The sequence below is a fragment of the Nicrophorus vespilloides genome, unplaced genomic scaffold, assembly GCF_001412225.1.
Source record: "Nicrophorus vespilloides isolate i.1.1-1 unplaced genomic scaffold, Nicve_v1.0, whole genome shotgun sequence".
Taxonomy (NCBI): Eukaryota; Metazoa; Arthropoda; class Insecta; order Coleoptera; family Silphidae; genus Nicrophorus; species Nicrophorus vespilloides.
In genome coordinates this window covers 199,928-212,335 of record NW_017097871.1, presented here as the reverse complement: position 1 = coordinate 212,335, position 12,408 = coordinate 199,928, and the positions used below count along the sequence as shown (strand labels likewise).

At 40.5% G+C, this 12,408-nt stretch overlaps 2 protein-coding genes across 2 annotated transcripts in view; one reads left to right on the top strand and one right to left on the bottom strand.

Moving 5' to 3' along the window:
* Positions 1-95: 95 nt before the first annotated feature.
* LOC108561289 (nucleolar complex protein 2 homolog) lies at positions 96-2,871 on the top strand. The gene is made up of 5 exons (XM_017919156.1): positions 96-313; positions 372-902; positions 956-1,966; positions 2,026-2,238; positions 2,294-2,871. Exons 1-5 carry the CDS (start codon positions 230-232, stop codon positions 2,837-2,839), a joined length of 2,385 nt encoding a protein of 794 aa, XP_017774645.1. The 5' UTR covers positions 96-229; the 3' UTR covers positions 2,840-2,871.
* A 729-nt stretch (positions 2,872-3,600) lies between these two features.
* LOC108561268 (protein winged eye) overlaps positions 3,601-12,408 on the bottom strand; it is a 52,924-nt gene continuing 44,116 nt past the window's right edge. The window contains exons 5-12 of the mRNA XM_017919130.1: positions 10,809-11,300; positions 10,522-10,665; positions 10,247-10,399; positions 9,709-9,816; positions 7,121-9,240; positions 6,138-7,058; positions 5,914-6,075; positions 3,601-5,120 (exon numbers count right to left, since the gene is read on the bottom strand). Of these exons, the coding sequence (XP_017774619.1) occupies positions 4,902-5,120; positions 5,914-6,075; positions 6,138-7,058; positions 7,121-9,240; positions 9,709-9,816; positions 10,247-10,399; positions 10,522-10,665; positions 10,809-11,300 (4,319 nt within the window). The 3' untranslated portion in view covers positions 3,601-4,901. The remainder of the gene's footprint in view (positions 5,121-5,913; positions 6,076-6,137; positions 7,059-7,120; positions 9,241-9,708; positions 9,817-10,246; positions 10,400-10,521; positions 10,666-10,808; positions 11,301-12,408) is intronic.

The window sequence follows — 12,408 nt, the reverse complement described above, 5'->3', positions numbered from 1 at the left end:
AATTCTGTAAAAAAAAATAAAAAAACATTCATGATAATTTTCCCTGTGTGAAGATGTCTTTAGCATAAATCTATAATAATTTCATAAATGACCACTGGTTTGTGAGGGCGTTGCATTCGTCAAAACATGCGTTAAACAACATAACCTCCACAATAACCTCAGAAAACTTTTAAAAGAGCACACCACACGTGTTAGTTCAGTTAGTATAATTTAAGCGTATTTTATCACAATGGCAAAGTTTAAGAAGAAACCCATCTCCGCGAAAGCAATGAACGGAAATGCTAAGAACAACAAGAGGAAACCACAACGCGAGGTAAGTTGCACATTTTATTTTATACATTTTCTGTTTCAATAATTACTTTAAATTAAAGGAACCTGAAGAAAGTGAAGATGAAGTTGAATCTGAAGGAGAAGACGTAGATTTAAATTCAGAGGCTGAGGATGATTCAGAAATTGAAATGTCAGACTCTGAGGATGCTGACAATGAGGAAGAAGAAGAGGATGAAGGAGGAAATTTGATTGATGGTGAAGCTGAAGAAGTGGATGAGGAGTGTGAAGAAGAAGAAGAAGACGAGGAATTGGATATGAATGAGGAATGTGAGGATGAAGAAGATGAGGAATTAGAGATTGATGAGGGAAGTGAGGGAGACAATAATGAAGATGAGGATTTAGAGAAGGATGATGAAAGTGAAGCTGAGGATGACCCAAAGGAACATAAGAAGGCTTTAGAGAGGCTTCAAGAGACAGATCCTGAGTTTTACAAGTTTTTAAAAGACAATGACAAGAAGTTGTTGAAATTCAATATATCAGATAGTGAAGATGATGATGAGGATGATCAAGATGTTGATTTGCATAAGCCAAGTGATGATTTGGAAGTTGCTAGTGACGAAAGTGATTTTGAGGTAAAGTATTTAGAGTATGAGGAGTATTCCATTAGTTAATTTTATTATTTTAGGATGAGACTAAAACACATGTGGATGACAGGGTTATAACATTAAAGAAAATTAAGCAATGGCAAGAGGAGATAAAGGTGGACAAAACAAAAAATACTATAGTGTGTTTGATAAACGCCTTTAAGGCTGCGCTAGTGCGTATTGATGGAGATGAGGACCAGTCAGTCGAATATAAAGTTGATGGATCTGCTGTCTTCAATGGAGTGATGCAGTTGTGCGTGTTGGAGCTTGGGCCGGCCATAAGGAAGTTTTTGGGTTATAAAAGCGGGTCTAAGATGCCCGTAAACAAGTTGAAGAAGTACGTGAAAATCAGGGCACATTTGTACAATTATTTCGGCAGCCTTTCCAAGTTGATCAACAATATCTCCTCCAATCACATTCTGACAGTCTTGTTGAAGCATCTGCACTACATGTCACCACTGATGGTCGAGTTTTCTGGTATTACGAAATTACTGAAAGGTTTGGTGAAAGTTTGGTCCACCGGCGATGAATCCGTGAGGGTTGTGGCTTTCTTATGCATACTGCGCTTTACGAGGAGCAACCAGCAGCAGCACCTCGACTCAATACTGAAGCAAATGTACTTAAGCTACATTAAGAACAGTAAATTTGTGAGCGCCAACACGTTGCCTGCCATCAATTTCATGCGTCGGTCGCTCGTCGAGATGTTCGCTTTGGACCTGAACGTAACCTACCAGCACGCCTTCCTCTACATCAGGCAATTGGCCATCAATTTGAGGAATGCCATCACCGTTAACAAAAAAGAGAACATACAAACAGTTTACAATTGGCAGTACATAAACTCGCTGAAGTTGTGGGGAAATTTACTCGAAGTTACGTGCGACAAGCCACAGCTTCAGCCGCTCGTGTATCCGTTCGTTCAAGTATGTCTGGGCACAATCAAACTTGTACCGACAGCGGCTTTCTATCCTCTTAGATTCCATGTACTGCAAATCTTGATTGAATTCAGTCGACAGAACAGAGTTTATGTTCCAATTTTACCGTTTATACTAGAGGTAAGATTGATCCTTTTGAGATTTATAATATCATATTTTAAATTTCTTTTTACTCTCAGGTCCTGCAATTAGATTTCAATAAGAAACACAAGAAAGTCTCCATGAAGCCGCTAAATCTAAATTTGATGTTGCGAGTTTCAAAAGGACAGCAGAACGAGAATGGCTACAAAACAGCGCTAGTCGAACACGTTTATTCGATGGTCTTGGAGTATATGAGTATACAGAGCCAGAGCATAGCGTTCCCCGATCTTGCGTTGATTTGCACGATACAGGTAAAGTTTTTATGGAACACGATTTGTAACAGCACGTAATATAATTGATTTTTAGTTGAAAAAGTTCGTTAAGAACTGCAAAGACTCCAATTACCAAAAGAAAATCTCGCAACTTCTAGATAAAATCAAGCAGAATTCTGATTTTATCGAGAAGGAGCGGACAAAGGTGTCGATGAGTCTGAACGAGTTCAACTTGATTGAGGGTTGGGAAAGCAACGTGAAGAATAAGGGCACGCCATTGAATGCATTCCACGAAAACTGGAGCAAGGTGAATCAGTTGAAGAGGAAGAAGCAGGCGAACAAGACGGACGAGATCGCCGAGTACAATCTGCCGACGCTCAAGAAGTTCAAGAAGGAGAACGTGAAGAGGGAAGATGGACCTGTGGAGTTGTTCCCTAGTGACAGCGAAGATGAGTTGAGCATAGAAAAGAAGGAGGTAGATGGTGATGCTTCCAAGAAGGTTAAAACGCAATCGCAGAGCGAGAAAAAGAAATTGAAGAAGAAAAGCAAGAAAACAAAAGGCAGTACAATGGAGATAGACGAAATTAATGCGAGTGGAGAAGGAGATATTGTTCAAGATTTTAATGTCAGCGATTGGTAGATGTTTTTTAATAAAAGTTATTATTGATGGTATATACGATTTTTATTTAATTTATCTTCTATTCTATTTAAATTCAATTTCGTAAAAGTTAGTAATGAAAAAATATGATAAAACTAGAACGCAAAATATTTAGCGTTATTTAGTATTAAAACATGAGCACATCGAAATAGCTATGACTGAAAGTTTTTTTAACTTTTGATTTAAAAACAATTTTATAAACTAGATATCATTATGAGCATATTTAATTATTAGTATTTCGTTATCATTATTTCACTAATCCACGAGAAAATATTTGAATTAAAATTCAATAATACATATGTAAAAATATATGTATGAAATATGATGATTCTCAAACTTTTTGGTCCACGAAGGGGGTCGTGAATCAAAAAAACAATCAGAATTGATCTGTCATTAATTTTTTGCGACCCCCCTGGGACCCACACTTTGAGAATCTATGCGAATTATTTCAAATTTTTATATTGCACCAATCCTTGTTGACTTTTTTTTCAATTCTTCTAAAAATATAATTGTTATGTATAATAAGGATTCAGGGTAAACTAAAATCAAACAACATCAATTGGTTTTGAATTATTATTTTTTATTTAAAATATTCGTTTGTTTTTTTTTTAATATATATATATTTCATATTGGAGTCGAATAAAAAATAAAACAGGATTACATAATGGAGGGGTCCAGTATTTACAAGCGCATCTTGATATTTACAACAAAGAAAACAGAAAAAAAATATAAAAGAAGTGGAAGTCTTACTAATAATAAAAATAATCGTGAAACGCATACGCGCACATACATTCACACACCGGAAGTGGCATATTCCGTTTCATTTCCGCTCGTCGCATCATAGCACCCTCTCTTTCGTTATTTACCATTTAAACAAGTGAAACCATTAGTGAGACAAAACAAAAATAGTAGTAATAATATGTATATATATAATACACGGTTTGTATTTGTCGTAGTAATAAACTCTTTCTCTCCTCTTCTTTTTCTCTCCACGTACTAAGTACATTAAAAAAATACATATCTATTCGCTCGGCATCAGAAAATAAAATGTGTCGCATGACGTTTCTGTCCTTTTTTTCGAACGGCAACGTGCGTAAATCCAACACCTAAATACTATTTGACAAGTAATGAATAACATGTAATAATATAATAATAATGTTAATGATAAACGTAAAGAGTAATAGTAAGTAAGCGTAGTAGTATAATTATTTTAAGCTCGAAAAAAATAATATATTTTATGTTAAAAGTTTTAAGTAGATTGTGATATACTGCATTGTCGGAGCATTGGCTCAGATTCTATGCGTATTAAATTGCACAACAGTCCGAACTATCTTCGCCTCCTCCGGCTGCTGGTAAATCCCTTAACGACTAAGTTTTATTCAATTGATTGGATGCGATATATATTTGGAAGTTCTCGCGCTTAAATTTTATTTTTTCACAAAGAGAGAAGAGATAAATGTTGTAGCTTCTATCGTCTGTCAGCTTCCTCCGATTCTAATTAAGTATAATAAATAAGTAAACAGTCATTTTTTTGGTCACTTTTATCAAATATAGTTTAATCTTTTCTTTTCGTTTATTTTTCTTTTATTTTCTTTTAAGTTTAGGCACCCGACGCAGTCCAAAAGTTACTAATCTAAAGTATTTACTTATTTTTGAATGTTCTCGCGGTGTGGAAAGGGTGGAGGGGTTTTCTTATTATTATTATTTAAGATTGTATCATTTTTCGCATTGCAAATCCGTTCCCGCCAAAAAATGACTGTCTGCGTGCGGATCTCATCTTTTGCTCGAATTTTCTCTTAAACCTATGCCTTTCTGTATATAGTAGTATTATATGAATAATATAAATATCTCTCGTATTTCTCTTTCTCTCTATCTCTTTCTCTAAATATATATGTATGTATATATATATATAAATATGTTAGCACCAAAAATCACTGTCTAAAAACATAAATCTTCACTGTCCCTCTTACTTATTAAATATTTTGTTTCTGTCGTGTCCTATTATTTATTAAAGTTATTGTATTATTAAGGTAATATTATTGCTTCAGTTGAACGGAATCTCCGGTTCCATTTTGAGGGTGGTCGTGGTAGGGTCGTAGTTTCCGGCCAAATAATAAATGTCATTGTTGTCGTAGATGGTCTCGTAGCTGCGGGGATCGTCACCCAGCTTCGTGGTGTACTCCTTTAGCGGAAGGACTTCGCACTTATGGGATATCGTCTGCACGTCATTTTCGTCCACGTGGGGAGACTCGAAAAGGGCACCCTGTGTACAAAAGCAGATGTCTGATGAACATTCGCAAACATATTTGATATTCACCAAATATATAACTTTACAACTAATGATAGAAATATGTAATAAAGGTGATACGAAACCTCAAATACAAAAATGTATTTAAAATAATCAATTTTTAATTCAAAAATAATCAATTTCGAATTAACAATAGCAATAATATTCAGAAGAATTAAAAAATAATATAACTTATGTTGACGCTTCTGGAGTAAATAAACTCGAGGATATCGTGAGTGAAGATGTACAAAGTCTGGAATGCGACGTTAGAAACAATATGGAATTTCGCCGAAGATTGAGGATATTCTGATTTGCATTTAAAAGACGTTCTGCCTAGGGACCATGTTGTTTCCAGATCGATTAACTAGAAACTGCGGCCAATCGTCGAGATCTCCAGATTTAACTACTTTTGTTTTTTTTTTTCTGTGGAGTTATCTTAATGGATCTATGCCAACGAGCTAAAGTTGAATGTACAATTATAGAATGAAATACGATGCAAAAATGGATGAATTAGGAATCAAAATAATCGAACAATATGTTTGTTTTATATTTCTTATGGTAAGGAATTGAACTATAAATTGTAAAGCCATTTCGTATTAAGTAGAATTAATTAAGTATTAAAGAATATTACTCATTTTATGAAATGTATAATATATAAAGGCAGGAGAAACTAGTTCGAAAGTAGGGTGGAAGTAAACATTGAAATACTTTCCAGACTGCGTAATTAAGACAATCTCGCGTGGAGTGTCCACTCGTGCGTTTTACTTACCGGGTATTTGAGGTTCAGTGGGCATCCGACCGTCTCTTCAGGATGATAGAACCATTTGACTTTAACCACCATCGTTCCGCAGGACTCCCACATGGCCTCGATGCGACCGATGTAAGGACGATCCGGACGGCCGGTAGATAGGAAGACCGCCGAGTCTCCAACCTGCGTTACCGCGGAATTATTATTACAGTGGATTATTAGGCTTAGAGGAGAAGTAGATTTACCATTATGGCTTCCTTGCCGCGTTGTATGGCTTTGAAGAACTGCTTCCGTGAGCGGCCTTTGCCTTTAGGTCGTTTGTACCCCTTGCCCGACCAACCCCACAGCTGCCTGGCCGGCAGGAAGGCGCTCATTTTGCTCCTGCTTTCGCACGATTCCTGCCTATCGCGTATCTTCTTGTTCTGTTGCTGATTCTGCGCCGCTTCCAGGATATCGTCCATGGTGACCTCGTCCTCCGGATTTGCGAACTGGTTGGACGTCTCCTCCTCAGCTTCAGCCTCAAATTCCTCCTCTTCTTCGACCGTAGCTACGTGTGTGATCGTCTCCAGCTCTACCTCCTCTCGGTCTTCTTCTTCTCGTTCCTCCACCACAGGTACATGATGCGAAGATTCCTTATGATGGTGCCTCTTATGTTTCCTCCTCTTCTTGTGATGCTTTCGGTGCTTGCAATTGTCGTCCGTGCACTTGTGCTTCTTGCGCCGCTTTTTGTCCTCCTTAAGCAGCATTTTTTCACGCTTCCGCTTCTTCATGCGTTTTTTTTCCCTGTGCCTCTCGGCGGTAGCGTCCGTAGGTGTCGAGGAGAGCGCTTTTGCTTCCGGAATGGGCGTGATGCTCTGGATGGACCGCCTCTCGTCGGTTGTGGACGTGCGGCGGCGCCGCTTGCTCAAACTCAACAGCGGGTTCGGATCGTACTCTATGATGGGGTAGTCGGGTGGCAGCAGTCGAATGTCCTCCAGGGCTATCCTTCCGCTATCGCCGTCATCGAACTCCACAGAGACGAACCTAGAGTCCAGACTGGGGTCGGCGTCGACTTCGGGTTCGGCAACGCTCCCCGGGTACAGACATCTGTACTGCTGACTCCAGTAGGCGCATAGACGGGTTCCCGCTGTCAATTCGGATGTACTAGTCGGACTAACCTCCACGATCTAAACGAAAGAAAAGTAAAGAATTAAAAGGCCGTAAACTATTTTTTCGTGTGCAAACTTACTGCGTCTCTGAGTATCTCCTCTCTAGACATGATGTGCGGTTTGTTGCCTCTTTCGCCGTCCAATGTTATAGAGTAAACGTCGGGCGGCTGCACCGCATGCAATTTTCCGGCATAAAAAAGTCCGCCCATAGCAGTTAAAACTCTTAATTTGTCTTTAGCCAACAGCTCGGTCGTTAAACTGCAACGCGTGTCCGTAATTTTATCCTCATCCTCGTCCTCCTCCTCGCATGCCGCTTCTTCCACCTCTTCTTCATTGTGCACTTCTTCTTTTACCACAGCCTTATCATTCTCTTCAATTTCCTCCTCTTTCTTCTCCTCGATCACATTATTGTTTTCCAAATCCTTGAACGATTCCGTGCCCTCATTGTCAATTTTCTTTGATTGAGCTACAGGTGTTATTTCCTCATCAAATTCATTATATTCGACATCTTCCTCCTGCTCCTCATCCTGCTCATCTTCGCTTTGTAGCTTTACTTCCGCCTTGAGCTTAGGTCTGATTTTCTTCGTCTTCTTAACGTCATTGTCGACGAATCGAGGCGGACTCTCGGATCGCATAAGTGTCGAGTTGTGCATAAGCTTCTCCTTGGCCGCTAACACATAACCAACGAGGCTACCCTTTTTCGGTTTCTTCGCAAAGATCGTCTCCGTCAAAGTGGGCGAACCAGAGATGGTGAGCAACTTTTTTGGCCTGCCGACTTTCCTCTTCTTGGACGGGGAGGATTTGGGAATTGTCTCGTACGGACAGAGAGTCGGCGGCTTGAGCAGTTCGTGACTCGACTTCGTGTTCGGCTTAATGGGATCAATTTTGTCCAAGTGCGGCGGCGGTGGTGTCGTTGATTTCTTGCGCGCTCGCTTCTTCTCGTTGCTGGTTGCTACTGTCGCAGGCGTATTGCTATTAGTGTTAGTGGCAGTCGTGTTTATATTATTGTTGTTACTGCTGCTGCTAGTCTTCTTAGGCTTCAACTTGCTGAGCTCGCGTTGCTTCTCACGGTATTTGCGTTGCAGATCGGCTAAACGCATTCGCATTTCCAACTCCATGGCATTCATAAACGGCCAGTCGCCTTTACAGCACATAGGTTGAGATTTCGACGCCAAAAACTTCTTCACCTCCTCCTCGGACTCTTTGGTTTTGTACGTTTTGTACTGATCTTCTTTTCTGGAGAGATCGGGCGAGCAGGAGCACGTGGGTTTCGGTTTCTTGGACCTTGGCTCTTCGTGGTGCTTCTTACTTTTGCGCTTTTTCCGCTCGGCCCTCTCGCATTCGAGGATCCTTTGCTCGGCTAACGCGCAGAGGATGCCGAGGCCGCCTAAGTCCTCTTTCTCTTTGTCCTTGAGAGTCATTTGCGCGATGCCCTCGACCACCTCACACTGTGCTGGCAGTTGAACCGTCTCGCTGGGCTGAACTGGGGGTTGCGTAACATCCAACTTTTCAAACTCCTCTATGCTATTCGATAAGAGTTCTAGGCCGCTTAAGTCAGGTTGTTCGTCTGGTATTGTTTCTTGATTCTCATCGCCCTCCACTTTAAGCTCAGGCGTCTCAGGTTCTTGTTGTTCCGTCGACAGAATTAACGTTTTCTCGGGGGTCGAGGTTGTTTCCTCAATGAGAGCATCGGTCTGATTGCTTGCATCCTGAACGGTAGTTTCTTCTTCGTGGTTGATTTCCGGAGGCGGAGTAAGGCAAGCTACGGGGGAGGTGGCTTGCGATCGGCAGGCGGTGGTCTCCTGCGTTTGAGATGATAGAATCAAATTGGTCGGATGCTGGTATATGACATGGGTGGTGACCAAAGGAGCAATATTCTGGTCTGTATATACTGTTGTAGGCGTGTTCGTGGCAATAGTGCTGACTGCCTGCAGGGTCTTTGATTGGTCATCCGTTTCGATCTTGATCAGGGTTGTCGTAGGGATGGGCATGGGGATCTTCCTCTTGGTGGTATCGGTTGTAACGGCCAAAAGTCTTGTACTGTGGGTTTGTGTGTGTTGGTGCAGCGTAGTACTGGTTTGGAGGTAGTCTGATGAGGCTGAGCTGAGCAAGTGTAGGGGTGGTGGATGGAACGGTGGCAGCAGCACGTGCGAAGATGGCTGATGGTAACTTGGCCACACCACCGTCTGTTGCAATTGCTCTGCATAATCATAAATTAATTGTTAAAGATTCCCAGAACGTCCGAGATATACAATAAAATAACACCAGATACCAAATACGAATCGCGCTTAGCTCAGCTTCACGATGGGAAATTAGATATATGTATCTGCATTTCTTTAACGAATTTTTTGTTGCGCAATTGCAAAGGCGCTGCACACGAATAAATATAATTAAAAGCAAGGAGCAAAAAATAATAAAGTCTACAGGGGAGAGTACTAATCCTTGATACATATAATTCATCATTTCTTTCTCTCTCTCCCACCATGAATATGAGAAGCGTGTTTCTACGGCGTTTACTCTATTAATAAATAATTATTTGCAACCCGCCCAGAAACCATTAACATAATAATTAGTTGCGCAACGACTTTTATTTCTGCGTCCATTATAATTACGATCGTAAATTACGCACGGGTTTGGCGAAATGAGAGAGAATGCGGCAAAAACTCACCGGCCGGAGGTAGCAGAAGGAGTCCGCCCGTGTTCGGGTCCCGGACCAATTGGAATCCAACGGGCGGCATCGGCATTGACATCAGAGGTTCAACGGGCATCGGGGATACTTAACAACAACAAAAACAATAATATGTAAAACTACAAAAAAATATACTAAATGCGATAATTGGAGGCTAGAAAAACGCTGTTATTTTGGAAGGTCGACCTTGAATGCAAAAAAAGTGCGTGGGCATCGCGACGCCAGCTAGTTGGACGCGCACGCTTCTAAATTTAGAAGGTTTCCGCGTTTGGGAAATGACACCTCGATACATCTCCATCTTTAAGTTATACCAACTGATTTGTGAGGTGCATGATTATGATTGATTTGTTTGTTGCGTGTGCGTGTGTAGTTGTTATTGTTAATGATCATCGAAAAATTCGACGAATTTTTTTTGTTTCTTTTTGCAGCGTATTTATTTAGTGTTGTTTGGTTTTTTATTGCAAGCGAAGAAGAGGAACGACCAAGAAAAGGTCATTCGCAAAGAATGCGTACTTACCGGGATATTGCCAGAGGGTGGGCGCCGCGAGGGTGGAGCCACCATGTGCGCTGCCCATCGGCCACCCTGGAAACGCCCTCTCGTCGGAGCAGTGGAACAGAGTCCCGCCCGTCGTGGGTACGCCCCCCGTCGCCGCAGCCATGCCAGCAGCATCTGACACAAACACGCATTACATATTACATTACATTATACATCTCTCCACTTCGAACGCGTGCAAATGATAATTTTGCAGCGCTGCGTCTGTGGCTACGCGAGCAGCGTTTGCTAGCACTCACCGATTTCCGAAATCCTCGCGACTTCTTTGATGTGGGTCGTGTTGACGGTGGTCAGAAGACCTGCAGGTGGAAGCGACGGCGAAGACACGACCTCATTGTGTTGGATCCGTTGTCGGGCAACCGCAATTCCGACCGGTATGTTTCCTGTTCCGACAGAGATTAAAAATTTTCTCACTGGAGAAGGCAAAGATAAAATAAAGAATAAAGGGAAGAGAGAAGAAGAAGGAAGATAGAGAGAGAGACGATAACGCCGAGGGACTAACTAACCGTTCCGACTTTCGTCTTACCATTTGTGGTCACAATCGGAGGAGCGATGATCGTCTCCTTGTTAATATTGCCATTGTTCGGGGAGGCGACCTCGAGTTTGACCAGGGGCGTTTCGCCGCTCGTCGTGATTTCGGCCACCTGGCAGGGCGTCGCGGGGGGCTCCTTCTTGACACTGACTGGGCTCCACTCGAGGGGGTTGGTGCGGCTGCAACCCCCCAGCATCGGCGTCTTCACGTGAAGGTGGCAGCTGCAGAGTTTGACCGAGCGGCCGCAGCACTTAGCCACCGCGTCCACGGAGTACGGTGGCGTTATCGTCGTCTTCGTCGGCACCTCTTGGATCTGGATCTGGTGTTTCTTCGTGGGAGAAGGCGAGAACTCTGGCTGCTGGATTATGATGTTCGAGTTGAAGCCCTTGGTGAGAAACTCCAGCTGAGTCACCGGCACCGGGGAGTACGGAGAGCCGGGCGGCGGTGTCGGCGCCCCCAGAGTGTAGCCCGACGCGAACAAAGAGTCTGCCGTGCCCAACGAGAACAAATCACAAGAAGAAAATGAATACACATGAACGAAACTGGAAACATTCGTTAATTGCATGATTGTAGGGAAATGCGTCGGTGTCGGAAGGAAACCGGATGTCCTACGAACTTCCCACGAGGAGGAAATAGCGCGACACGAAATCTCGCCGCATCGAATCAAGCAAACTACGTTTTTTACTTAGTCTAAAAGCTAAACACTACATTATCGAAAGACCGCTCCGAAGTTTGCCAGTAGATTCTCAGAAACGTTCAAATTATCCATTTAACAATAACTACTTGCAATTGTCGAATAACAATCTCATATTTCAAACTGTTTTTGTCTATTTTTATAGAATATATTTACTTCTTATTAAATTTATTATCAATAATAATTAAATATACACAATCTTATATTTTAACCAGATAGTATTACAGTATGGCCAAAGGTCATTTTCCCAAATTAAATATTAATTTTCTTGTACATTTTCAATATTTTCAATTATTAATAGTAATATATTATGTGCATTAATATACACAATGCTCCTCTATGTTATATAATAATATATATTAAATGTAAATATCTAATTTCAATATGAGGAACATCTATACTTTTTTTACTCTAAACAAAAAAATGTTTAATATGTATTAATTAAATCAATAATGAAAGTACTGACCTTTAAAAGATTATTTATTGAATATTAATGCAATTAACTATCAATAAACGCTTCAAAAATTATAACCTAGTTTCAAAATTGCTTATTGTAGACTTATTAGAGTAGTAGTAGAGTATTTCGAACAAAAAAAAATCAACTTATTTAATATTCATTATTCATTATTCCAAAATTATAATATTTCCTTAGAATCTAATTGGTATTCTATTCATTTTCCTATGTGTTTCTATTTAATTATTAATTAAATATATTCAATTAATGCGCGACATAATCATTAAATTTAGAATAAAACAATAAAGATAATACTATGAACTAGTTTAATTATAACATATTACTATCTTATGTATACTATCTTTATAGGACATTTCCTTGAATCTGATTTATATTTTTTTATCATCTATGAATTTTATCAATATTATCACTTAATTATTTCTGAA

What these genes read in the sequence shown, in the direction of transcription:
- LOC108561289 (XM_017919156.1), top strand. Translation starts at nt 230, where the DNA reads ATGGCAAAGTTTAAGAAGAAACCCATCTCCGCGAAAGCAATGAACGGA. An exon ending in GTGACGAAAGTGATTTTGAG is followed by an intron (nt 903 to 955) that starts GTAAAGTATTTA and finishes TTATTATTTTAG; the next exon opens with GATGAGACTAAAACACATGT. An exon ending in TTTTACCGTTTATACTAGAG is followed by an intron (nt 1,967 to 2,025) that starts GTAAGATTGATC and finishes TTTTACTCTCAG; the next exon opens with GTCCTGCAATTAGATTTCAA.